This window comes from Montipora foliosa, chromosome 9, assembly GCF_036669935.1.
Source record: "Montipora foliosa isolate CH-2021 chromosome 9, ASM3666993v2, whole genome shotgun sequence".
Lineage (NCBI taxonomy): Eukaryota > Metazoa > Cnidaria > Anthozoa > Scleractinia > Acroporidae > Montipora > Montipora foliosa.
The window spans coordinates 20,985,478-21,011,615 of record NC_090877.1 but is presented as its reverse complement, the minus strand read 5'-3'; the positions used below and the strand labels follow the sequence as shown (position 1 = coordinate 21,011,615).

At 39.8% G+C, this 26,138-nt stretch overlaps 1 protein-coding gene and 1 long non-coding RNA gene across 2 annotated transcripts; one reads left to right on the top strand and one right to left on the bottom strand.

Annotated features, from left to right (window-relative positions):
• Window positions 1-1,153: 1,153 nt before the first annotated feature.
• LOC137969691 (uncharacterized) lies at window positions 1,154-23,538 on the bottom strand. The gene is made up of 3 exons (XR_011116710.1): window positions 23,346-23,538; window positions 22,945-23,193; window positions 1,154-1,331 (listed from the first exon to the last, which is right to left on the bottom strand). It is a non-coding gene; the product is annotated as an uncharacterized lncRNA (long non-coding RNA).
• On the top strand, window positions 19,709-21,603 carry LOC137969690 (Krueppel-like factor 5). The gene is made up of 2 exons (XM_068816027.1): window positions 19,709-20,012; window positions 20,474-21,603. Exons 1-2 carry the CDS (start codon window positions 19,866-19,868, stop codon window positions 21,089-21,091), a joined length of 765 nt encoding a protein of 254 aa, XP_068672128.1. The 5' UTR covers window positions 19,709-19,865; the 3' UTR covers window positions 21,092-21,603.
• Window positions 23,539-26,138: the final 2,600 nt, after the last annotated feature.

The following is a 26,138-nucleotide window of genomic DNA, read 5'->3' as shown; positions in this document are numbered from 1 at the left end:
TGAATGTGAATGCATAATTAGTGCGAGCAGGAAACTGGAAAAGAGTAGTCTTCGTGTGTGACTATCAGCACGAAATTGCAAAGATGACTGAACAGCGAGGTCAAAAACAAAAGCAATTAACTTTAGATCTTTTTGTCAAGGAAAACGAAAACCAAAAAAGACAACTACAAGTGAAGGTATGTACCTACCTTTGAAAAAATGTCCAAGAAAATAATTATTAATTCGCCAGCAAATGGACCAAAAAATATCATTCCACTTTTTGTTTATACGGTTACATTATCGAAATGTTGCTTTGTCTTTCTTTGAGTAACATGGTTTTCACAGTATAATTGCAGCTTAATTCATTCCTCTAATGTCTGAGTTTCATGGCCCAAAATGCCAGGAAATGCGTTTTCTAGTGTGCCAGTTTTCAAAAATTTTCTGGGGGAGCGTACCTCCGGGCCCCCCTAGAAACAATGGGCTAAAGCCCATCGTATGGGTCCTCCGGACCCACAACGGTCTACTTTTCACAAGACTGGCTACTTAAGAACCTATCTACAACCCTGGAAGGGTTCAAATTCCTTCAATTCTCACATGCAAACAGTGGGCTAAAAGCTAACCCGGGTTGGCACTTGTGGTCAAAAAACCATGTTGTTTTGTGTTGTTTTTCGGTTTGTGCATCAGGTCCTCCCACCATTCCGTTGTACTTTCTAGGTTTTTTGTTTGTCATCTTCCTAGCCCATGGTTTCAGTTTTTGATTGGCAGAAAGGCTGGCCCAGGTCAGGCTCGAAGCAAACCACGCACTATTGCAAACTGACAACCCGGGTTCGTGTAAAGTGTTTATTTTTAGCTCTCTCTGTGGTGATTCAACCCGGGGTAAAAAGCAACCCAGGGTCATGTAAAGAGGGCCTTAGTGTGGTGCAGTAGAGAAGATATCTGCATTATGATTGGGAGACTATGCGTTCAACTCCTAGTGAGACCAGAACTCTTGCTTGTTTTTTTAATTATTTTTTTCCTTTTTTCTTTTTTACTTGTTTTTTCATTTCTTAAACATTTACTGAAAGGCAATGTTTGCCTTTCTGATGCGAGCTTATGTTAAATGAAAGGGGGGGGGGGGGGGACGGGGGGGGGAATGACAGCAAAAGAAAGATTGAGAAGCTGGAAATAACTTACCTTGAAAACTGCAACTAAACTTGCAACTGTAAGCTGTACAGGAATCACTCAAAACAAATGTAAGTAGGCGAAAAACACAATGTGAAATGATACGCCCACAAATTCTGTACAATGCTGGCAATGGCTGCCATTGAAGGACCTGGTGAAGGATAATTCGAAATTACTAGTTCCCAGTCTACCTATAGGGCAAGAGTAAAACAAGTCATTTGGTGAGTATATTGAGTGACATCAGAAACCCATAAGGGTTGAAACGTGTAACGGTCCCTTGTTTGCTAGGAAACAAGCTTCCGAATATTCAATTTGTTAAGTACCATATTTGGAACAACAAGAGCGAGGGGTTTCCAAATATGGTACTTAGCACTGAAACATTCAACCAATCAGTTCGCACTGGATATTCGGAAGCTGTGAACGCGCTTTACACGTTTCAACCCTTATGGGTTTCTGGTGACATGTAACATCACATCCTCAAACTGACTCACAAGATTTTGCCAGCTTATTGGGCTAATGCATGCATAATGCATAAGTCAGCATTTTTAACACAGGAGAGATTGTTGACTTTCATGTGTGCTATAATACGCGTAGGACGACACAGTGCTCGCACGGTTCGGTATGACGCGCCGTAGCAGACAAAAATACTTGTGTCAATTTATATAGGACTAGTGTTCTTGAAGGATAACTTGTTGCTCCACATCTACAACTTGTTTCCTGCATGTAAAACCTGTTATTACATACATCTAACTTTTAGCCAAACTTGTGCAACATGTTTTCCAAATAGTGTACTTGTGGTTACGTTTCTGCTACTTTAGTTAAAACATATACAACTTGTTAACCAACATACAACTTTGTCGAAACCGTTTAAACTTGCATACAATGTTCGTAAAACTTATTTTAAAAATATATAACATGGCACCGAATATGTGTGTTCTTATAAATATTCACAACTTCTTTGAGATTTTCGTACAACTTCCTATCGATTGAAAGTTTGGCTTATCGATTGATCGCACAATCCATCAGTCTTTGCGCTCTGTATGACAAAATGGCGGCTCAAACTGTTTCTACTTAAGTACTGTTTCTGATCTGGAGAGCATAGGCGTACGAGCCGTGGGGGCGGGGGGGCCTGCAGCCCCCCCAGCAGCGGAAATTATGTAATTTTTCGGGCAAAACGCTCTTGATTCGGGCAACGACACTGGGGAGAAGACATTATAGCGGAGCTCCGCGCTGGCTTTTGACAGTCGACTCTGAAATGGCTTCTTTCCTTTTCCGTTCGCTTGCTGAGGATTTGCTTGTTTTCTTTTCAAACTGGTGAATTCGACAGTAGATTTCGCTGGAAAAATCGATATCACACTCATCCCTCCTCGTGATTCAAGCGATCAGTCCGTTTTTCAGCCGTGAAATTAACCATGGAATTCACTAGTTAGGCAGCGAATAAAATGACATAATTAAGCAATTTCGGGAAAACCAAGAGGCGGACAGTTCCAAAGCCTTTTATTTTCACTAATCCTATAGCCAGTACGAATAAACAAGCCGGGAGCTCCGCTTTTAGGCTTGCCTAAATCTATATATTAAATAATGCTGTTGGCGTGATTTCTAACTAAAGTTTCTAGTAAATTACTTTTCAGGTGATTAGATGCCCGAAAGTGGTGTCTTTAGAGATTTGGTAATTTGAGTGATATCGTGTAAAATGTGAATTGTATCGTTTTGCTAACATCTGCTGGAGTTCGCGCCTAATTTTCGCGCCAATTTCGCGGAGAGCGGGAAAACGTTTTTACGAGTTCACATGAAGGTCAGGTTAAGGTTTCCTCATTGAAGTTCGTTCGATTCTTTGTGAACTCCGTGGACTTTAAAGGTTTAAGAAAAAGTGAAAAACTTAGAAGGTTACTAAAGGTCAAGCGGCCGTCAAGGGTCAACAAGGCGAAAGGTAAATACTACACAAATGCCATTAAGTAATTTGTTTATTCTATTCGATCGATTCTATCCCTAAATCTCAGTATTAAAGTATCACATAATACGAATTGATGTCACCCAGCTGGTAACTACCGGGTATTGACCGCTTTTTCAGCCTTTTTTGTCCCTAAACGAAATGATATGTGGTATCTGGTAGAGACTCCCGGAACTGAATATTTTTCATTCCTATGTTAGTGTTACTGCATTTGGCAGACATTGTCGTCATAATTATTGCTGAATCAGATTTTTGATTCCGCGATGCTCGTGTGCCACGACGACAACCCTCAACGAGTTTACAGGCGTTAGTCGGGTAAAACCAAAACGCCAGCCCTGCTGGTCCGCCATCGAAACCAGAGTATTACCATAGAGTCAACACCTTTTTCACCTCTCTGGACAAGGTCCTGGCCAAAATTGAGAATCGGTTCAGCGGAAATGACCAAGATGTTCTTTGTGCGTTAGGTGACGTCACTCTAAGTAATTTCCCCGCCAATGATAGCTTTGACCTACAATGAGCGACAAAAGTGTTGAGATACTTGGCAGTAAAATTCGATTTTCGAGTGTCTTGGACACATTTCCCCCCTTCCCCCAAAACAATGTTGATTCTTCTATTTCTTCCGACTGGCAGACCACAGCACCTACAAAACATTGAATTGGGGGGCCGGGGGTATCAGAGAATTAACGCCAGATGCAAAAAAAATAGAACAAATGCTTAGGTATCGAAAAGCGTCTTTTCCTAAGTGTCTCAACTACTTTTGTCGCTCATTGTAGTTGCTGGTTACTATAATTTCGACAAGGGGCTACTTTAGGCAGACCAACGCCTGTTAAGTCGATTCAAGAAAACACATGTCGAAAAATCAATAAAGACAGCGGCAGAAGTCATTGACGTAATTGCATGAAAGCAGCCTTTATGCAATTACACCAGAGTTCCCCCCCCCCCCCCCTCCCAAGTCCGAAGGTGCCCGTAACTCCAGTGTCATTGTTACTCTGCCACAAGAGATTTTTTTATCTGCCATCGTTACTGTGCGAGATGGAACACCATTATTTGTCCGATAATATCGATATGCGTGGATTTTTTGCAAGAAGAGGGGAAGACTTTGTAGGTTTACTGCGGGTGTGTACATCAGTACTCGCTCAACAGAACCTCGCAGACGGTTTATGATCCACGTAAAACGGCAGAGCTGATGTCACAATGGATAGAGCAAAAGCAAAACAAGGAACAAAGGAGTCATTTCCATCTTGGACAAAAGGGTAAAACAATAGGATGCTATTGTTCGTTTTACACCGAACATGAGTCGCAGACTGTTTCCTTAACTCGGGAATTACAAGAGTTGATCAGTCGTTTGGAGAGTAATCAGTCTTTCTCTTTCAGGCACGGTAAGATTTTCTGCTGGAAGGAGGCAGTCTTATATTGTCTGAAAGTTACACTTGAGAAACAGCGCAGAATGGAATACAACTGAGGCTGTTCTGACTTCTGAAACTAAGCCATGTAAAGATATAGTCCATTTAATGTTGGCAGACTGCATTGTTTCCTACATATTCAGTTTCCAGCAGATGTGAAAATATTAGTTTTCCAGTTACTCAATAATGCATCATGTTGTCAGGAAAAAGTGTGCTTTCCATTGTAAGTGATGTAGCCAATAAGTACTGCTTGTATAGTATAAGGTTACATTCCTCTCACATGTCAATATTCGTTTACTCAGTGATGTAGCTCTAATAATTTACCCCCTGGTACTTGGAGTTCCTTTCGATCGGTTGTTGTTGTTATGTTTGCTTTTTTGCCTGATCATGTGGAAGTGATCATTATGGAAGTACAATAAAGTGTTAAAATGTTATCCACATCGTGTCAGGTCTTCTAGTGAAAATTTCCTGTATTCACTCTGTGCTGAATCTTTCCTTACTGGAATGCAGGTTTACAGGGGAAATCGCAAACTACTAAGATGTTGTTTTAAAATTTAGCAGTACATACGGTATGGAGAAAAACCAAGAGGGAAATTTCTACCGTGAAACATCGAGGACATAACAATCGATCAAAAAACACTGTTTTGGAAAACTTGGTTTCTAGTGTTGAATTTGTTATGTGCAAGACCTCTTAAGTAAAGACAAAATTCTTATCTCTTAAGGACTTCAATGAAAAATGTGGGTTCAAAGTTAATTAGCTGCAATACTTTCAAACTGCCGTTGCCGTACCAAGTTTGCTGAAGTTTTGTGCAAACCCAAATCTCTAGGGAATGCCTTTTCTCAACTCCTGATCTGCTCTACTTATCCGAAGAGAGTTCCCTATCCTTGTCTAAAATGTTTTGTAAACATTACAAATTATTTAATGAATGCTCTGTGCCAGAACCTACAGGAATAACAAAATGGAAAGAAAATTTCCCAAACAGTTTTCTTCACTTGAGAACCAATTTTGTCAAGATAGATTACTAAAGATACTAAAAAATTGATCCACCATAGTTTTGAGTCTGAAAGGGCTTGAAATCAAGCCTTTGGAAAGAGGGTGGAAGAATGTATTTACAATTTGTGGGTGCGTTTCAATTGAGTGTAATAAAACCAAAACCAGACCAGTTACTTACCAGTTAGACTACTCAGCCAATCTCAAACCATAGTAAAACCAAAACCAAACCAAGTACTTACCAATTAGACTACTCAGCCAATCTCAAGCCACAGTAAAAGCAAAACCAAACTAATTACTTACCAATTAGACTACTCAGCCAATATCAATCCATAGCAAAACCAAAACCAAAAGCAATTACTTAACAATTAGACTGCTGAGCTACTCTCAAACCATAGTAAAACCAAAACCAAAGCAATTTTCTAATTACTTTTGACACTCCATTGAAAACCGCTCCAACCCAAAGCATTGACTCACAGCTACAATTACTGTGTGGAGATATCTGTAATTTACAGTTGCTATTCAAAACAGAAGGACCTCCCACATATATCATGGTTAGGGTAGGTTGCAGTGACGTCATCCTTTCCATAACATCAATGCTGATGGATGCAGGACAGCTACATGTACATGCATTTTATTGAAGCCCCCTCTACAAGGACTTCTATCAATAACTTGTGATACCAAGACATTAAAGTGCACATAATGTGTAACTTTAAATGAGGGCGCTCAAAATATAAGATAACAACTATGCTGAGCCACACAAGCGACAACTATTTCAGGAAGAATTTAGCTATTGGATCTTGAAGGGGGCAAAGGTGCAACAGTCGGGTGATACATAACTGTTATTGGTGCACAAAATTAGCAGACACCACCAGCTTGTACTTGAAGTACAAGTTACCCCAAGTGCTATTCTGGTCATCACTGAAAGGGTTTACAACCAGTGCCAGTGTATCATGCTGTGGGGGAGAAAGTTCAATTTCTAACCACTATAGGATCACTGATGCCATATTATTTAAACACAAAATGAAGTTAGTTACACACTTCCAAAAATGGTCTGGGGACAGATGTTAACAAGTACTATCTTGTGTAAAATACACACCTGCTTGTTCCTCCTACCCACTCCTATGTTTAAGGGCATGGCATATTATGAGCCATCCCCGACAAATTTGAACAATGAGATGAACTAATTGGTGGAATAACACATCTCACATTGGTAGCAGTTACAGATTTATATAGAAAGAAATATATGTAAAAGTACTTTCTCAGGTACTTTCCTCTCTCTTACACCATAGGGCATTTGGCCTCGTCACATACATAAACATTGAATTACTTTTACTTGTTATCCAGTAAATTCGCGATGCGAAGCAACTTGCGCGTTTGTAACATGATAGCTTTTGGAGTATGTAAATTTTCTGTTATCGGCTCGTGGCTTTATTCAGATCCAAAAGTGCTTTGTTTTACACAACAATGCAACACAAAGGAAATTTATGGTACTGAATAACAAAGGAAAAGCAAACGCGCATGTATATGCATTCATACGCGTATGAATATACGCGTATGCGCGTATACATATACGCGTATGCGCGTATGAACATACGCGTATGTGCGTATACACTGCGTATGCGCAGTTAACGTATTTCTGAGCGGTACTGTAATAAACTCGCCTCTGGACTGTTCTAACACAACGCAAAACACGGCTGACGGGATCGACTCTAAAAGTTAGACTGCCTAACTCTGTTTCTTTGAACGAGGAGACCTGACGTCCTCTGAGAGCCCTAACACCATTCGCTCAACAGAATTGCGTGACAGAGAGAGTAAGTTCCTGACAACAAATTATGTCCAAGGTGGTCTGAAATTTGACTGAATTCCTGTTCTCTCGTAGGCCATCCCATTTCTAGACGCCGTCGTCTCAATGTTCACTCCGAAACACAAAAGAAACTTGCAATTTTATACCTCCATGTGAAACCCGCGCTTCTGAGATCCCCAAATTCTTGTCCACCGGCCATCCTTGTCTTCCATTCTGCACTGTTTCGCAAGTGTAACTTTGAGACTATGTTTATACGACTGCCTCCTTCCAGCGGAAAATCTTATCGTGCCTGAAAGTGAAAGACATTACTATCCAAACGACTGATCAACTTTTGTACTTCCCGAGTTAAGGAAACAGTCTGTGAGCGGCAGGTTAGTTTTTGCAGGTTGCAGGTTGCAGGTTGCAGGTTAAATTTACTGTGACTGTTACATGAATAGCTAACCTTAGGCCTAATTAGGCCTAAAGAAACGTTTTTAGGCCTAAGGAGACCTAAAGAAACGTTTTTAGGCCTAATTAGGCCTAAGGTTAGCTATTCATGTAACAGTCACAGTAAATTTCAACCTGCAACCTGCAACCTGCAACCTGCAACCTGCAAAACTAACCTGCCGGTCTGTGAGGTTCTGTTGAGCGAGCACTGATGCACACACTCGCAGAAAACCTACGAAGTCTTCCCTTCTCCTTGCAAAAAAATCCTCGCATATCGATATTATCGGACAAATAATGGTGTTCCATTTCACACAGTAACGATGGCAGAGTAAAAATGACACTCTCCAGATCAAACAGTTTGAGCCGCCATTTTGTCATAGAGAGCGCAAAGACTGATGGGTTGTGTACGGTGGCCCACTGGTGCCACTGCTGTACACTATAAAACAAACACGTTCCTGATTAAAACCTTGCCTTCTCTGTGCAATTATTCTTGTTTTCCATACAAATATAAGCCTGTTGCTTAGAAATTGACCTCCTCAGTGGAAATAAACCTCCTCTATAGAAATGAGCCTCCTTCGTGGAAATCAGCCTCCTCCGTAGAAATCAGCCTCCTCCGTAGAAATCAGCTTCCTCCGTAGAAAGTAGCCTCCTCCGTAGAAATCAGCCTTCTCCGTAGAAATCAGCTTCCTCCGTAGAAAGTAGCCTCCTCCGTAGAAATCAGCCTCCTCCGTGGAAATGAGCTTCCTCCGTAGAAATCAAAGTACTGCTTTTAACTTGCATGCAGGCTAGAATGGCAAATGTGTACAATCTGCACTGTATTTACAGACTTCATCCAGCTAGCGTTGTTGGAATACGAGCGTCAGATCAGACAGCATAGACGGACCGAACGTTGGTTGACTCAAAGACTTCTTGCTGACCAAAATAATTACTTGTATCTGGAGTCATCGCTCTTAATGGCATATAAAGAGCACTGAAACTCGCATATGGCCTTGAGGGATCCATCGGCTTCTTAGCCTTCTCAACAAGATGGGCGCCAAATTACAAGTAAACTTGATTTTATCGCGTTTTTCATTTACTGTTTGCGTCATGAGTGACAGTTTGATAGCCTTATTGATTTTTTGTGACATTTTGGCGAGGTCCAGAGCTTGGCAATTTTAAGTGCCGGCATCTTTGAACATTTGGAACATTCCGCTCATTTTTGACAAATCGGTCGCACCGGAAAAAACTACCTGTTGACAGATTTTTTTTGTAAAACAAACAACTTTTTACACTAGTGCGACCCGGGCCCTTGTGGAGAAGTGTTTGCGATCTCGTAAGGGGTTTTAAAACATCAAAACTTGCTCAGCGGCTTAACTAGTGGAGAAGTGTTTGCGATTTCTTAAGAGGTTCCAAAACATGGATAGCGCTAACATTGTTAGCACAAAAAGGGTAGTCTTAACTATATAATACTGCCCGGAATTTCTTAACAAAGTACTACAAAAACAATAAAGTGAAGCCATGATCCTCGCAGCTATGAACGCAATTTTAACAAATGCGTAGAGAACCCGTAACCTCGCGATATCGGTGCGACGCTCTAACCAACCGCTCTACCACTGGGTAGTTGGAGGGGAAACCGAAGTCCTCATCCCTGGAATGCAGTACAGCGTTCAAAAACCTAGACCGCTATATCGTCGTTCTATTTTGATGATTTAGTGGAGATAAAGGTTCTTTGAAACTGATTCTAGATTTCATAGCTCGTAAATGAATTGTAGGCCCGCGAAAACGCAAAGGGGAAGTTCTCCGAGGCCAACGATCTCCTGAACTCTTACAGTAAGATGAATCAAACCGGAAACATCTCTTTAGTTCCGTGTGGCTTCAAATTTAACTTCTGCAAAAAACTACACACAAAACGTGATGGCTGGAAGTTTAAAGAAAGCGCCGGATTTCACTGGAAACTTTTTATTCTAAACAAGGTTTGCTAGCTGGGGAACTACGATTCTTACAAGATGTGAAAACTCAGACGGTATAAAAAACAATTTCCTGGCTGGAGACGTGAAACTATATAATAGAGCTTGCTGGGAACAAAAGTCGATACCATTCTGCTCGCTGGTGCTAAGGAACGGCTCTTTTTTCCCCACGGTAGTTAACTATTAGGCACAGAGTACTCCACATGTGTGGAAAGGTCATTAAATATTACATACTAGATTTTTACGAGATGTCGTTCAGCCCTCTTGAATAATCATCCCTTTTTATTAGCCGCGTAGAGTGAATTACATTGGAGCGGGGGAGTCAATGTTTAAACCAACTGCGCAATTTCTTGTTAAACGGTTTAGACATGTTTAGACTGAATGTTTTGAGTTTGCTCAGAAAGCTCGCTGAAGGACGAATGTAAGTTGAGTATTTCTGCGCTTGAAGGCTTTAACTCAGGGGCACCTAACGTCAATGTTCGGAAGACGATTTGAGATCTAGAATTTTCGGAGCATTTGTTCTAAAATTCCTTGCTTGCCTGCCTATCCTAGGATTTTCGAACATCTAAAAAATGATATAATTGATCATTTTTAACGGATTGTTACCCTAAAAAGGTCACCTAGAATTTTCGGGGGCCTTTTTTCTGGTTGGTCCGAACAGATGAAAAATTTTTAGGGGATAAAAATATGGCTATATCTACCGTTTAAATACTAAAATACGTTTAACAATGCTATGTTTAAGTGGTTTTGAACTATATTCTCGTTGGGTGCCCCTGTTTAACTTCCTCCTCAAAAGTTCTCATTTCGCAAAAATACTGAGATCAATTGCTGACTTCACGCAAAGACACTCATTTCGAGCGTTATACTCGGGACAACTTTTTTTTTTTTTTTTTTTTTTAGCGTTCCCCTAAACGCTGCTTAACATATAAACTACCCAGAAATGTAGGGAGGGGATGAATTTTCTAATATTGCCCCCTAGCTGTCCATTTAATTCACGTCGCTGCTTTCAGTGTAATCGAAAACCGTGACAGACATTCACGTCGTCAGTGAAGGCACCAAGGCCGTGACGAAGTACACCAGCAGCCAGTGAAAATGGCTAGTCACCCAAAACGCAACAGCGTCTTTATTAGGAGCCACCAAATGTTCTAAAAAATGAATGCCCAACAACCATTATTAACCTAAATTTACCACAATTTATTTTACGTGACATTGCCACGCTGCTTTATAAGCGAAAACATGCCAGACATTCACGTTCTTCCTTTATGACGGTTGAAAAGACTCAGATTTACTTGCGGAGGAGCGTGAGGAAAAAAAAAAAAAAAAAACAGAACAAAACAACAATGCTCGCATTTCACCTAGGTTGTGTTGTTTTACGGAATTATTATGAATTCGGTTTGATGAACGTTAATAGATTTAGACAGCCGGAAGTGAGCGCGCGCTCGACTGTAAGGACTTCATAATCACATCATATGCGCGCTTACTGTGTCATGAATGAGCGATGAGTCTGCCTGTTTGGACCCCGGGGGGGTGGGCGGCGGGACTCCCATAGAAAATTGACGGAGGTCCTTGTCGGAAATTTTGAAAAGAACCCCTAAGAGGTACCAAGATCCTGTCCTGTGGGCGTGGCATGAAATTTTTTTCACCCCTAAGAAGTACCAAATTATGGGTTTTAGTTAGACAAAATTAAAAATTAGTTAATTGTCAAATGTCTCCTGTCATAATCTTTCGGCTATATACCTTACAAGGTACCGTTAAAACTCCCGCTATGGACCATTTGAGGCTGAACCCCTAACAGGTATCAAAACCGCTTTTTAACCCCTAAAAGGTACGACGAGCACCCCCGTCCTTTTTGTATGGGAGTCCCCTTCCGGGGGGTTTGAAGTTTTGCTTGGTAATGACATTTTTTGCAATTACCTTGTATGAGTCAACTTGGAACAAAACGCTTTGTCGCAAGATTATCTTACGATTCAAACACTCGGTCCCGTAAATATTCTCGTAAGTTAGAGGGTCATTTCAATTGCAATTATTTGTTCAGATAGAAGCCACACACTTGGTCGATGGTGGGGTGAATAACTTATTTTTCGTTGCTTTTTTACACAAGTGGTGACTCTTAAAAGAGCAGCAATTCTGCTCTTCTATCATAGGTCGTCCAGGCATCAAACAACCTTATAAGATTCAAAATTTAAAATCTTCTAAAAATATGCCAAAAATTGCAATAAAACGCAGCTTAAACATATTGAAAATAAACAGTCAGCTTTACTTATATTCCTCAGATGCTTGACTTGAAGAACTGCGTAGCCACCAGTGTGGTCATGACCGCAGTGATAAACATATTGAACTTGTTCATTTTGATTATGACTTGACGTTTCGTATGTGCTCTACATACATTTTCAAAAGTAACCGTTGAAATTTAAAACAGTTATTTATATATAACAAAGCGGATGACAAACTACGATGGCCCAAGAACAAAAGTATTTACAAGCCTAGATAATGTTTTGGTGTCGTGATTACAAGACGTTAGGCTAGCTTGAACCTGCGATTCAATCGAAAATCAATTCCTGGTCAGCGGTCAAGTAAAAAAAACCCAGGTGATCTCGATGAGCTCATGAGCCCGCGATATAGTCACTTGATACTGGTCAGCGGATACCTTTTTTTGACAGGTGTCAATTGACCATGACTTAGATGTCCAAGAACAAAGATATACGCTCTAAACTAGCTGGAGTATGGCCGCCTCGATGACCTCTAAACTTGCAACAATAAAAGCAAGGTGACACACGCTAACACCAACCCAGTGTGGCCAACACATCACGCATGCGCACAACCGTTTCACCCGGTCAATTAACAGCCATGGACAGCTGTTTCGGCCTTTTGGGCGTGACACACCGATATCTTAATGTGATCCACCTTCCCACACGCTTGCCGTGGGAGAACAGTGTTGCTGTTCCCAACCCAGCTTACCACATGTTTGGCATGTGAAGCTGCCACTTAAAGGGGTGCTAAATGCCAATTGGTCTGTTTGCTGCGCCATGCTGATGCCCAAAAAGCCGACACATCTGTCCATGGCTGCCAATTGACCGGGTGAAATGGTTGTGCGCATGTGTGATGTTTAGGCCACACCGGGTTGGTGTTAGCGTGTGTCACCTTGCTATTGTTGTTGTTTCTAAACTTGCGCCTGCGGGGCGCCGAGCTCCGCTACTAGTCGGTTTCCATTTTCTTGTGAAGTTAAAATCATTTTAAATGAGGCCTGACAAAACAATACGTGACAAAATGGTTTACGGTAAGATTTTGGGTGCATATTGAAAGTTTCAGAGACGTCAGATGTCTAGAGCATATAAAAAAGGAGTAATGTCGGGGCCGTACAGTGAAACGAGAACTATCACGGCAACCACAGAACCGTAGGGGTGACGACGAATGGTAAAGATTCGCCGAGACGCCGACGAGACCCTTGTTTGCGAATATTGCGAGTGCCAAGATTTTGGAGGTACCATTCGCATCCCCTAACCGTATATATGTGGCATTTCAGTTAAAGCTGACCAAAAGAACAAATGACAGTACCAAATCTGATATCTAGCAGGGCTGCAAGAGTTCGCTGTATCTCATGTTTGTCACCGCTGCTTGTGTGTCGTTCCTTCAAAAGCTGAGATGACGAAAGTAAAAAAAAAAAGTACTATATTTATAGTGTCTATCTCAAACAGTGAAAGAACGCCCCTGTGCTTTTAGCATTCTACTTAAAAGCATTGTATAACCATCGCGCATCATAGAAATTAACTGACAGGAATTTGCAAGTGCTATGTATTCCCATGCAATCCACCTGAGAGTGAGCCTTAAAAGTGGAAACTCTTCGTTAGATGGGTTACATAGAAATATGCAGTACTTCAACTTGCACTCTGATAGTTAAGTCTATTGGAATGCAATCTTTTGAATGAACTTATCCCTCCTTCCCACAGTGTATTATACAAATTAGTCATGATGAACATTTTTTTGTTGGGAAGATTTTGCACTATTACATCGCCGGATCTGGGTCAGTAAAATAATAGCAAATACTACATAAAAGAATCAAAGCATGTTGACTGATCACTCAAATAGCCTCCTCCGTGTCACCCTGTCATTTCGCTTGAAATACGAGAGCCAAAACAATACTCTACAACTTCAATTTTCAGTGAAAATATTTGTTCATTGATCCCATTACACTCTTCATTTTTATCATCCAAGATGATCCAATCTAGCTACCAGATATTGTTTTGTTTGCCCAATGCCGGAAACTGTTTCATTCAGTCCTCAATCTCTCGTTTTATTGCCGCGAAATCTATACATTACGCATTTCAAAGCATAGTTAAATCATTTAAAGAAAAAATATATACAGAACATATTAGCTAATAAGGCCTCCATTGAATCGCAAAATAGTTCAAAACAGTAGAGATTAGTATCATTTACTGCCACTGAAACGAGCATTCATCAGTTGTTGTAATTATCGAATTACAGAAAGAGACATTATACATGTCACTCGTTCACGAAAGATTTACATCGCGCAATTACTGCACTTTGATCAGTTTTTAATTACTGCATAAAAACGTAAGTATTAAATTTATTCCATGATATAAACCGTAGCTGGCGTTAAAGTGTTCAAATGTTACGGATTATTTCGAATAATAAACTTGGCTATGAGCTAAGGTCGAAACTTCCAGGAAATTGTTGCAAACGCTTAGGTCTTCTGTTGTATATCATACTGCATCTTTTTAAAATGATTGGATGTTTTAAAAACGCGCTCGGAGTTTAATAAAATGTCAAGATTCTGGTAAGAAGGTTAACCAAAAAAAAAGGCGGTTTGTTTCCTGGGCGATTTACGGCTAAGGATGCAGCATCCCCGGACCGTCATGAAGCAAACAGGCCTATTTATGAACTTGATCAAGCAGTGTGTGATTCACCGTGAATCATTTTGACTTTTTGTTGACGAGCTTGTACTATTAGTAAATAAGCTTAAATAAAAGAGTAAGTTAGAACTACTGAACTCCACACCATAGTATTTCCATGGTGATAAGGAAAAACCTCCGAAGAGACTAGCACATACCGTGCATTTTACCTTTCGACACACCCATCCGAAACATTGGTTTTTGCCCTGAGCGGGACTCGAACCCACGTCTCCCTGATTACTAGTCGGGCATGCTAAGCCACTACACCACGCTGGCAACGCAGCAGATTAATGGGGCGACTTTAGCAACGTGGGGGTTCCCAGGGCCCAACTTTTCTTCACTTGAGTATATATCTTTGCCTCTCTAACCCCAGACAGGGCTTAGAACACAAGTGAGAGATTTCGAGGCAATGAAAGGTATAGACTATGAAGAGACTAACATATACCGTGCATTTGCCACCACACTGGCAACGCAGCAGATTAATGGGGCGACTTTAGCAACGTGAGGGTTCCCAGGGCCCAAATTTTCTTCACTTCACGTCACTTCGTCTTCAGGGAGACGTGGGTTCGAGTCCCGCTCAGGGCAAAAACCAATGTTTCGGATGGGTGTGTCGAAAGGTAACATGCACGGTATGTGTTAGTCTCTTCGTAGTCTATACCTTTCATTGCCTCGAAATCTCTCACTTGTGTTCTAAGCCCTGTCTGGGGTTAGAGAGGCACAGATATACACTCAAGTGAAGAAAAGTTGGGCCCTGGGAACCCCCACGTTGCTAAAGTCGCCCCATTAATCTGCTGCGTTGCCAGAGTGGTGGCCTTGATGGTGTAGTGGCTTAGCATGCCCGACTAGTAATCAGGGAGACGTGGGTTCGAGTCCCGCTCAGGGCAAAAACCAATGTTTCGGATGGGTGTGTCGAAAGGTAAAATGCACGCTATGTGTTAGTCTCTTCGTAGTCTATACCTTTCATTGCCTCGAAATCTCTCACTTGTGTTCTAAGCCCTGTCTGGGGTTAGAGAGGCAAAGATATATACTCAAGTGAAGAAAAGTTGGGCCCTGGGAACCCCCACGTTGCTAAAGTCGCCCCATTAATCTGCTGCGTTGCCAGCGTGGTGTAGTGGCTTAGCATGCCCGACTAGTAATCAGGGAGACGTGGGTTCGAGTCCCGCTCAGGGCAAAAACCAATGTTTCGGATGGGTGTGTCGAAAGGTAAAATGCACGCTATGTGTTAGTCTCTTCGTAGTCTATACCTTTCATTGCCTCGAAATCTCTCACTTGTGGGAAGGAAAAACCTAATTTGCTTTTACTTCCAACACACACATGGATGTGCTACTGCAACAGCATATTCATTGCAGTAGCAAATTCGTGTGTGTGTTGGAAGTAAAAACAAATTAGACCCTGTATTTCCTTATCATTATGGTGTTTAGCAAATACTCTCTTGGCTTCGACAAACAGAATTTCGCAAAGAGAACTAACTACGTTTGCTTTTATTAAAAAAATTATTGGAACCAATTTAATAGAAGTTATTTTATAGCTAGATAACTGCTACTTATCTTCTCAAGGTTTTATAATGAGGATCAGGCGGCCATGTGTCGTTTTAAGTAAACCAGAAAGTTAATCCCTCTGTAAGCACTCCCTAATGTGATAAGGTTTTCATCTCGTCAGAGCAGTCTACCTTTAACACTAAAATTTGTCCGTAATAATGCTAGGCTAGACTCAATAATTATTTATGCTAACAGACTGTTTACTTTAAGAGTGATGCTCACAAACGCAAAACACTATATGTTTTATAACGAGATTAGCAACCAAACTGACAGAAATGAAAACGGATAAGTCAGAGTTGCCGCATTACGGCACCAATGATCCATTTGCCGCGAAAGGTCTTGCGAAGGTCGTAACACTTCCCCTCAATCCGCAAATGTTAGGTGCTTAAATTTAGCTGAAAATACCGTGTAAAAAACCTACAGTTATTTTGCCGCCAAGTAAGTTGGGTCAAGTTGCTATGAGAGTTATTTTTAGCAACGATTAAACAAAATGCCGATATGCTTTACCTGACCAAGATGAATTAGCCCCCCTCACAAGGGTCTCAGTCATAGTTTAAAATAATAGCCTTTTCAACTAATATACGGTGCTCTTTTTGAGCTTCAACTTCCCAAGTTTTGTACAACAATCATTTTTTAAGACCGAAATAATGCAATATAATACGAAACACCAGACAATGTAAATTATAGCCTTAAGTACGACTGAGACATAATTTAGCAGAAACTGTCAGTGTAATCTCCTTTTTAACAATAAGATCTATTTTACAAATTTTAACAAAAGACAAATTATCACAGAAAGAAAATAAGATTACCCCTGTGAATAACACGGTGCTCTTTTTGAGCTTCAACTTCCCAAGTTTTGTACAACAATCATTTTTTAAGACCGAAATAATGCAATATAATACGAAACACCAGACAACGTAAATTATAGCCTTAAGTACGACTGAGACATAATTTAGCAGAAACTGCCAGTGTAATCTCCTTTTTAACAATAAGATCTATTTAACAAATTTTAACAAAAGACAAATTATCACAGAAAGAAAATAAGATTACCCGTGTGAATAATAATTCTCATCAATATTACGGTATTCATGTCTAGTGTTCGGAAGTTTGTGGGAACAACTAAGAAGAAGAAAGAAACATATTGCTTTGTTTCTTCTGCTGCTCGATCCTTATACAAAACCGTTCTGTCGGTTATATTCCACTTGTGCCACAGATCCCATAACCGGGAGAATCGCATTAAATTTGAATCGGAGTCTTTGTAAGTTAAATGTCGTGCTGAAATTAATTAAAGTTCCGTATGGGAAGGGTAAATTGAGGATATGTGTGGGCTTAAATTTCAAGTCCTGCCACAAGTTCTGCCAGTTAGGGACGTTAGGCAGCTTGATTACGCACAAGGGACAAAATGAGCAAAAAAATGTTCATATTATATGCTTGATTGAATGCAAGTCGTTAGTTCCTTCCAGCAATACTTCGCGTGCCAAAAAGTTGAAGTCGTTGCAACCAATTCAATTGGTCCGTGCACAATTTGCACCTGATCGAACCCTATTGTAACATAACGCTCTTACCAGTGGTTTCTTTCCACTCATGATTCTTCAGAAAAAGCCGCTATTTTAAAACATTGAAACCTGAATTTGCGTATTACAAGGAATGAGCCGAGTGCCAAGTCACGTACAAATGCAAAGAAGTTGCTTTTGTTATTTACAGTTTTCACATTGTTTAACTCTGTTCGTGAATATGTTTCGCAATATACAAGTCTCGAAACAAAGCAAGCGAGTGGCGAACATTCGATACCTCCGTGTGTGAGTCTGAAGAAAATTAATTTCTATTTCGGGAACCAATCGGAGCCTCCGAACATTACCCGAACTTTCTTGGCCTTCTAGAATTATCTACCTGACTGAAAAACTGCGCAACAGAACATTAAATCAATCGCGATCGCCCTCTTGTAACTTAGGTCCGTTTTAAACGTCGCATTTTACATGTGCTGAATCTAATGCAAATGAGCGAAAATGGGCACACATCGCAAGTTGCTGTAAGAAAATGTATGGTGGAAAGTTATTTCGACCTCCAAAAAACTATTTTGGAGAGGGCTCAACGCTTTTCTCGATATACTTTTATCAGATATCGATTTAGGCAATGTTGATAAGTGGCAAGTGTAAGTTTTTGTTTTCATAACGGTGAAATATGAGATAATATTCATTCGGATTAACCTTGCTCGTGTAAGGATCCGCGTCATGGTCTCGAAATATGACAAAATTAAGCCGCTGTTTTTTACACGTTTTTAGCTAAAACTTATGTACAACGGCGCTGGAAAAAGAAGGTTCAGCAGCAGGCGTTGCACCGTGTAACATAAAAGGTCGAAACTCATTTGGGAATCGAAATGTTGTTTAAATCGCCTTAGCCGGTATCTGATTGGCTTACGTAGCGTAGTGTATCAAGACCGAGCGAGACCAGTTTCACGAAGTGGTGTTACACGGTGAAACTCCCGTTTTTATCACCACTACGATTGCTGCGACCGTTGCAGAAGTAGAAAGCGGTTCTACATTTCGGGAAACTTATCTAGCAACGGAAGTTCAAAAAAGTTCCACGAAACAGACCATGTTACACGGTGCAAAAAATTGATTGAGAAAAAGCTAACGGTTTTTTCAGCCGCTACTATTTTTCTACAGACTCTATGAGAGTCCAATCACTTTAATGAAGTACGATGATTCTGCTCAAGCAAACTATTTCAATCTCCTTCTGCCTCGAGGTCGCTGTTTTAATGCTCCTTTTCCTTAGAATACAGCGCGCAGTCTCTGTTTCGATAGATTTTATATAACACCGTGGGGAATTCATATGCCCCAGCTGTTACACGTAAACAAACTTTTTCTTCTGTCAAACTGCCATCTACAAGTATCACTGTCACTGGAGCTAAGCAAACTTGTCAAGCTACACTATGACTTCGACCAATACATCTTCGTATACTAGTTCTTTGTAGATCTGATCTTTGGAGCAGGTCTTTTAGGTTTTAGTTCTCACACAATTATACTCTCCCATGTACAAACGGTGTAGGACATTCAGAGGTTCTGTAACCTTGTACAAAATTATTTCAACATACCTTTGTACGTACTCATGGAAACCTTGAATTGGTCACGATTACTTGTTCTAGCCCACGACAAAAACGTTATTGTTGTTCCTGGGCAAGTAAAATCTTAAAATATTTCAACATGAGGACTGAGAATCTTTTGCTTCCCTAGGTACCTTCGATCGTTGTCACAACCCCACAAAGCGCAATACATATGATCACCGTATCAGGCATATGTCCAAAATTATTTGAATTGCTGAATTTAGAAATAGCCCAAAAGCCAGCACACGTAAACACAACTTAAAAGGCTCTATTGAGATATTTCCTCCAGATTTATTCCTTATTTTGTAATATTTTGAGACCATTTCACAATAAACCTTACGCAATCAAGGAAGTTAATCAGCTAATTTTATCTCATATTTCACGGTTATTCAAACACAAAGTTACACTTGTCACGTATCAACATTGCCCAAATCGATTTCTAATAAAACTCTGTCGAAAAAGGCATTGAACTCTCTCCAAAATCCTTTTTTTTTTGAAAGTCGAATAAGTTTCCGCCATCATTATCAAGTTCTCACAGCGACTTGCAATGTTTGCCCTCTGGCGACCCCAGAACCCTTTGCGTATTAAGCATGGATCCGACTACCGGGCAACTCGTTCATGGGGCCCTCTCTTAAAAAGAAGACAGCCAAATGCTTATGGCTTGTACAAGTTTCGATAACTTGTTTAGAGGACAAGACGGTGTCATGTACCAAAATTCGTATCAGGGCGAAGGAAATCTGGTAACGGGCGGCATCTATTCGCTGCTAACACCCACCAGGGAGGAAGAAATTCAACAGGTCAGTTGCAATGCATGAAAGATTTAGTCGACTTACACATTTTCTAATTGATATTATAATAGCATCCATTTCTGATGTGAGCTTTTGAATGAACACTAATGACGAGTTCAAGCTTTGTGATACCCTCGGACGGTACATAAAACAATAAGACAATATTGTTCTCTCATTTCATATCTCAGTAAATTAACCTTTTCGCGATATAAAGCCGAGCACTATTGCTCTAAAAATGCTGAACTTCTCTTACAAGTTTGTGAGCCCTGAAAGAGATGTATGGCCATTAGCAATTTAACTGTAAAGGATGACAGGGATCCTTTAAAGTTCCTTCATGCAGTTTTAACAACTACATACATTTCCGACAAAAGCCATTGCTCCCCGATATCAATCAGTCAAGGTATGGGATTAAAACCAGAAATAATTATGATGTTGGATAAAACTAAAGGTAACCCTTATTTCTCTAAAAGATCCTTCGTGAGATGGATAGCTATCTGTGTTCATCTTCTCCTGCAACGCTACCGGTGGAAACCTCGTCGCATCTACCCCAACCCAAGCTTCAAGAAATGACCATAGGAAAGAAAAACTGCCCCTTTCCAGAGACAGGAATGACAATGGGAACGTGCACTGTTGCAGAGTCGGCGTCTATTATTCCAGCTCTAAATCTAACACACCAGTGGCCACAGGTAACTATGCTTGCAACAACGCCGTCTTCTGTCTACTCGACATCGAACGATGATGCAACATACGGCTGTAATTTCAGTACACATGCACAAACAGTCCAACCTGTTTCCGATAACAAAGAACTGGAACTACATCATGCCTTTCTCTGTGATTTCTCAGGCTGTGAAAAGCGTTACACCAAAAGCTCTTATCTCGGAACTCACAAGCGGATTCATATGGGTGAAAAACCTTTCCTGTGTCCTTGGGAAAACTGTGGATGGTGTTTCCGACGTTCAGATGAACTGAAGCGCCACTATCGAAGACATACTGGAGAAAAGCCGTACGTATGTCCTCTTTGTGGAAGATCTTTTAGTCGTTCAGATCACCGATCTTCGCATATCAAAAAAATACATTCATTAATGTAGAGAACCCGTGTAGCGTTTGCAATTTCTCGTAACACTCTTAGTGGCCTGAAACATTTGCCCGCGGGGTCGACATTTTTGTGCAGCAATACCTAAATCAATCCGCGCATTTTCCTATTTTTCCAAATAACATTAAGTACCTGGCAAACGTGATATAACAAAGTTGTACTTTTATTTATATTTCAAGCCAACTTTTTTAATTTTAAGAACGTAATAAGTGAGTTAAATTGTACCGGCACTAGCAGCGTATGCATATATAGATATACATAATATACGAGCGTTCTTTTAAAGAATAGAACATATTCCTGTCAATTTTTGCGTCCACGTTGGTTGCAAGGATCTTTGTGAATGATGTTAATTTGGCGTAAGGAGCCGGTTAAATAGTAGTTAAATGATACCTGTTTACATTCTCTATTCTCTACAGTTATTTTATCTTTGTGATAATATCCCTCTGCATCTGTTCAATCGAGGAGATTTATTTTCAGAAACATCGACCTTCATGAATGATTCTCTTGCTGAAAGGAAACTTGACAAACACATATATGCTCACAATAATGTATAATTGTTCTTTTTTCGAGCTGACTCAACTCAAAATGGGGATGAAATCAGTCAATAAGTCGGTCGTTCTGAGGTAGTCTGTTTCACTCAGAGATCGACTCAGTACTCTATCAGCTCCTAACACAAAAGCTCAGAAATGCATGAGGTCTTTCTTTTTCTCTGTTCCATTACTTTCTTTGAGAGTTCAACATCTTATGGCAAAGAGACTATTTCAGTCTTCTTGATGTAAGATCGTTTGAAAAGTAAAATAGGTAACAAAACATATTTTGTTTGTACCCGCCTTTATTTTTATAACCTTGAAATGATCTTGAAATGTACGGTTTCAGAGAGAAGCATGGCGAGAAGTGATTTTTCCTCAAATTCCTCCTTTGTTTTTCTTTTTTTTTTTCCATGTATCGTGGATATGTTTGGAAAAACTATTGGAGTCGTTTAGAAAGCCATTTGTGCATGACTGAAAGTCTAGCCTTGAACAAACGATATAGTAACTGACAAAGTTTGATGACACAAATCAATTTGTGGTTAAGATGAACTCGTACAAGAAGGTTTAAATTATTTATTACTGATAACAGTTCCTAGCTAGACTGGTGTTATTGGGCTTACTATTGACTCGAAAGGCTTCACCAAAACACAACTGCAAATTTCTGACGGGTTTCAGTGTTGGTTATGCCGAATTAGCTGAAGTTTTTTGAATGAGCACGAGCGCTAGCAGAATACAATTCGTCTCAAGAGCAACGAGTACTTTTGCGAAAAAAAGACCTTAGCGGTGAGCTTTAGAGAATTTGTGAGACTTGCAATCATGTTCCTCCAAAGTAGCATTCAGCTGAGCATTATTTTCTAATTTTATACACTGTTTTTGTTTCATGGTGTACCCTTGCTCCAAGGCCAGTATTCACAGGGTTTGCGTTCGCTTCGAGACAGAGCTGAATTGCTCAAGACATACTAAATGTTACATAAGAAAATATACTACAGCTGTTCACTTTCCTGAAAACGCGTGGGATATCAGTTACAAAAGTTGTTCCTGGTTGAATGTTGAAGGAAGGAACTACGTGTTTGACAGTATTAGCCACAGTGAAAAGGCGTGCATTTCCTAGCGGTTAATGCACGAGGTTTGGCATAAATCCATCTTTATGAAATGTCCCAGATAAATTTAATTTGTCAGCTGAACTGATTGTGAAAGCCGTTGTGCAGTTACACCTTGATTCTTAATTTCATTTAATATTATACATTTGGAACGGTTGTTGTAATAAGCAGACAAGCAATTCATCGGTTTATCAAAGATGAGAAGTTTGTTTACATACCTGATTCTTGACTGGCAGCCAGTTCTTCATGCAGGGGATAAGATGGCAGCGACGACTGTTAGTTCATATTTAAACTTATCTTTTATCATTCGTATCCAACCTGTCAGTCAGTATGAGCGATCCACAGTAAAAGTGTTTTTTTTTTTCCTTTCAATGTGCCATAAGTTTCAAGATACGGCTGCACGCGATTTACGTCCAGTAATGTCGCATTGGTTGTGGAGTGCTGATAAATGCGGGTGGGCTCCGTGGCTTACCAAAGGTGCCATTTGATGATTGTACAATATGAAAAAAAATGGTACGATACAATAAATTGCCTACGAGAAAGTTCTCATGCTTTGCAAACCCATACATTTAGCCGGAATAGTAGAGAAAAAACCGCTGTTGGTTATCGTATAGCATACCTTGTATTCATCACTGATCAACAGATGAGTTTCAAACCGATGATGCGAAGGCAGTTAGCGTAAAATAGTTCGCCTGTTATGGAGGTGGCTGAACTTTTGAACATTCTCACCAAATAAAAACCGGTAGAGAATTTGTTGCACACGCTAAAAATTGTAAAGGAGCTTTAACGCCTATTTTCGTTTCTCTACGTCATTTCCTTTTGAATATATTACCGAATACATGATCACGTTTTAAATTTTTACATCAAGCACTGAAAAAATGATGTGTATGTAGTTTTGTAGGTAACGATATATCATATAATTGACTAGCTGACAAAGAAGACGTGTAAGCTGAACTGATTGTGAAAGCCGTTGAGCAGTTACACCTTGATTCTTAATTTCATTTAATATTATACATTTGCAACAGTTGTTGTAATAAACAGACAAGGAATTCAGCGGTTTATCAAAGACGAGAAGTTTTTTTACATACCTGATTCTTGACTGGCAGCCAGTTCTTTATGCAGGGGATAAGATGGCAGCGACGACTGTTAGTTCATATTTAAACTAATCTTTTATCATTCGTATCCAACGTGTCAGTCAGTATGAGCGATCCACGGTAATAGTGTCTTTTTTTTCCCTTTTAATGAGTCATAAGTTTCAGGATATGGCTGCACGCGATTTAAGTCCATTAATGTTTCATTGGTTGTGGAGTGCTGATAAATGCGCGTGGGCTCCGAGGCTAACCAAAGGTGCCATGTGATGATTGTACAATATGAAGAAAAATGATACAATAAATTGCCTACGAGAACGCTCACATGCTTTGGAACCAACCCATACATTTAGCCGGAATAGTAGAGAAAGAACTGCTGCTGGTTATCGTATAGCATACCTTGTATTCATCACTGATCAACAGATGAGCTTCAGACCGATAATGCGAAGGCACGTAGCGTAAAATATTTCGCCTGTTATGGAGGTGGCTGAACTTTTGAACACCAAATAGTAACCGGTAGAGAATTTGTTGCACACACTAAAAATTGTAAAGGAGCTTTAACGCCTATTTTCGTTTCGTCTTCGTCATTTCCTTTACTGAATACATAACAGCCATCAACGATCACGTTTTAAATTTTTACATCAAGCACTTAAAAAAAAAAAAAAACGATCTGCATGTAGTTTTGTAGGTAACGATATAACATATAAGTGACTAGCTGACAAAGAAGACGTGTAAGCCAATCGTGATGATATTAATTTACCGCAAAGCAAAGTCGTACAGCATTTTAGACTCGAAAAACGGAGTTAGAATTTTCGGTTCAAAAAATCTCTCTTTTAAAATTTAGGAGTTGTATTGCATTGAAAAAGGAGTTCCTTCAACTGTACTCCATCAAAAATAAACGTTATTTTAACTCCATAATAATAATAATAATAATAATAATAAACACTTGTGGCTTGCTTGAAGTGCTCTGGAAGGCTATTCCATAGCTTCCGGGCACAAACTGAAAAGGCTCGATCGCGATATGACTTTAAATTAGACGGTGGAATCATTAAGTGGTTTAAACTTGATGAACGCAATGATCTTCCAGATGTATACCGGTGAAGTAGCTCACAAACATAATAAAGGGCTAAATTGTTTATGGCCGTAAACATGAGGAATAAAGTTTTAAAAATGATTCGTTGCTTAATTGGGAGCCAATGAAAGTCTTTCAACAAGGGTGTGATGTGGTCGAACTTACGGCCACATAACACAAAATAAGAGTTAAAGTCACTCTGGTATTAGATTCAAAGTACCGGTAACTCTGGCGCATTCAGTCCATTCATTTTTTGAAATCAAAAGAACACCATGCACAATGATTATAACATCTTTAATTGAATCAAATTTAGTTTGCTTATACAAAAACCAGTTTTGATTTTTAAAAGTGACATTAATGTAAAAATAATACTTTTTAAACGATGATTCTTGTTTTGATATTTTACAAAGACAAAAACATGTCATTCTTACATCTCACTACCTCCTGTCACAAGCATAATAAACTAGTGAGGTGGGTAATTTATCATAGAACCTTAGACAGAAAATGCTTTGTTGCAGATTTTATTTTTGGCCTTTAGAAGAGTCAATGTAATAGAGCATTGACATTAACCAAAAATTATTACTCTTTCAATTTTTTGGGAAAAACAATGGTCAGTAATGGAGCCATGAAAGGCAATCTTCCCAACGATGAAAGTCACAACCTTATGGGTCCAAATTTGAAGGGCATTGAGAATATACCAAATTTAATCTGATTAAATTAATGAATAAATAATAAATAATCTCACTCTTTAAAACTGTATCTGGCTTTACATGTAATGTTCAGAAGATTTTATCGGGAATGGGAACAACATATTATATTCAATACGGGAAGAAACACTACTAAATATTTTGCCTTAAAGGGGCACTGTTACTGCATGTTGGACATGCATTAGCTTTTGGACTCAAAAATTAAAATCATTAGGCTAATGTTTTTAAGTTGGGAGCGCTGGATTGAAAATCTTGAAAAATTCAAAATGACGGTGGCAATGGTTCTTGTAAAAAATGAAGAATCTCTGGGCAAGATAAATATTCGATTCCCCTAAAAGAGAAAAAGAAACAGCCATCAAAGGTTTATAAGACAACCCATGTCAGTGCTCCTTTAAGAAAACACAAGAATTAGGAGAGGGCAGAGATAAAATTGTTCACTGCCACTCTGGTACGCTGTGGCTTCACAACACAAAGATACTGTACTTTGCCCCACTTAGTGGGATACCTAATATTATAAACATAATGACGGGAGGAGCCTAAGTTCA

Bases quoted from the DNA above. Each gene is read 5' to 3' on its own strand.
- LOC137969690 (XM_068816027.1), top strand. From the start codon at position 19,866: ATGCTTATGGCTTGTACAAGTTTCGATAACTTGTTTAGAGGACAAGAC. The intron at 20,013-20,473 runs GTCAGTTGCAAT...TTTCTCTAAAAG, and splicing joins GGGAGGAAGAAATTCAACAG to ATCCTTCGTGAGATGGATAG.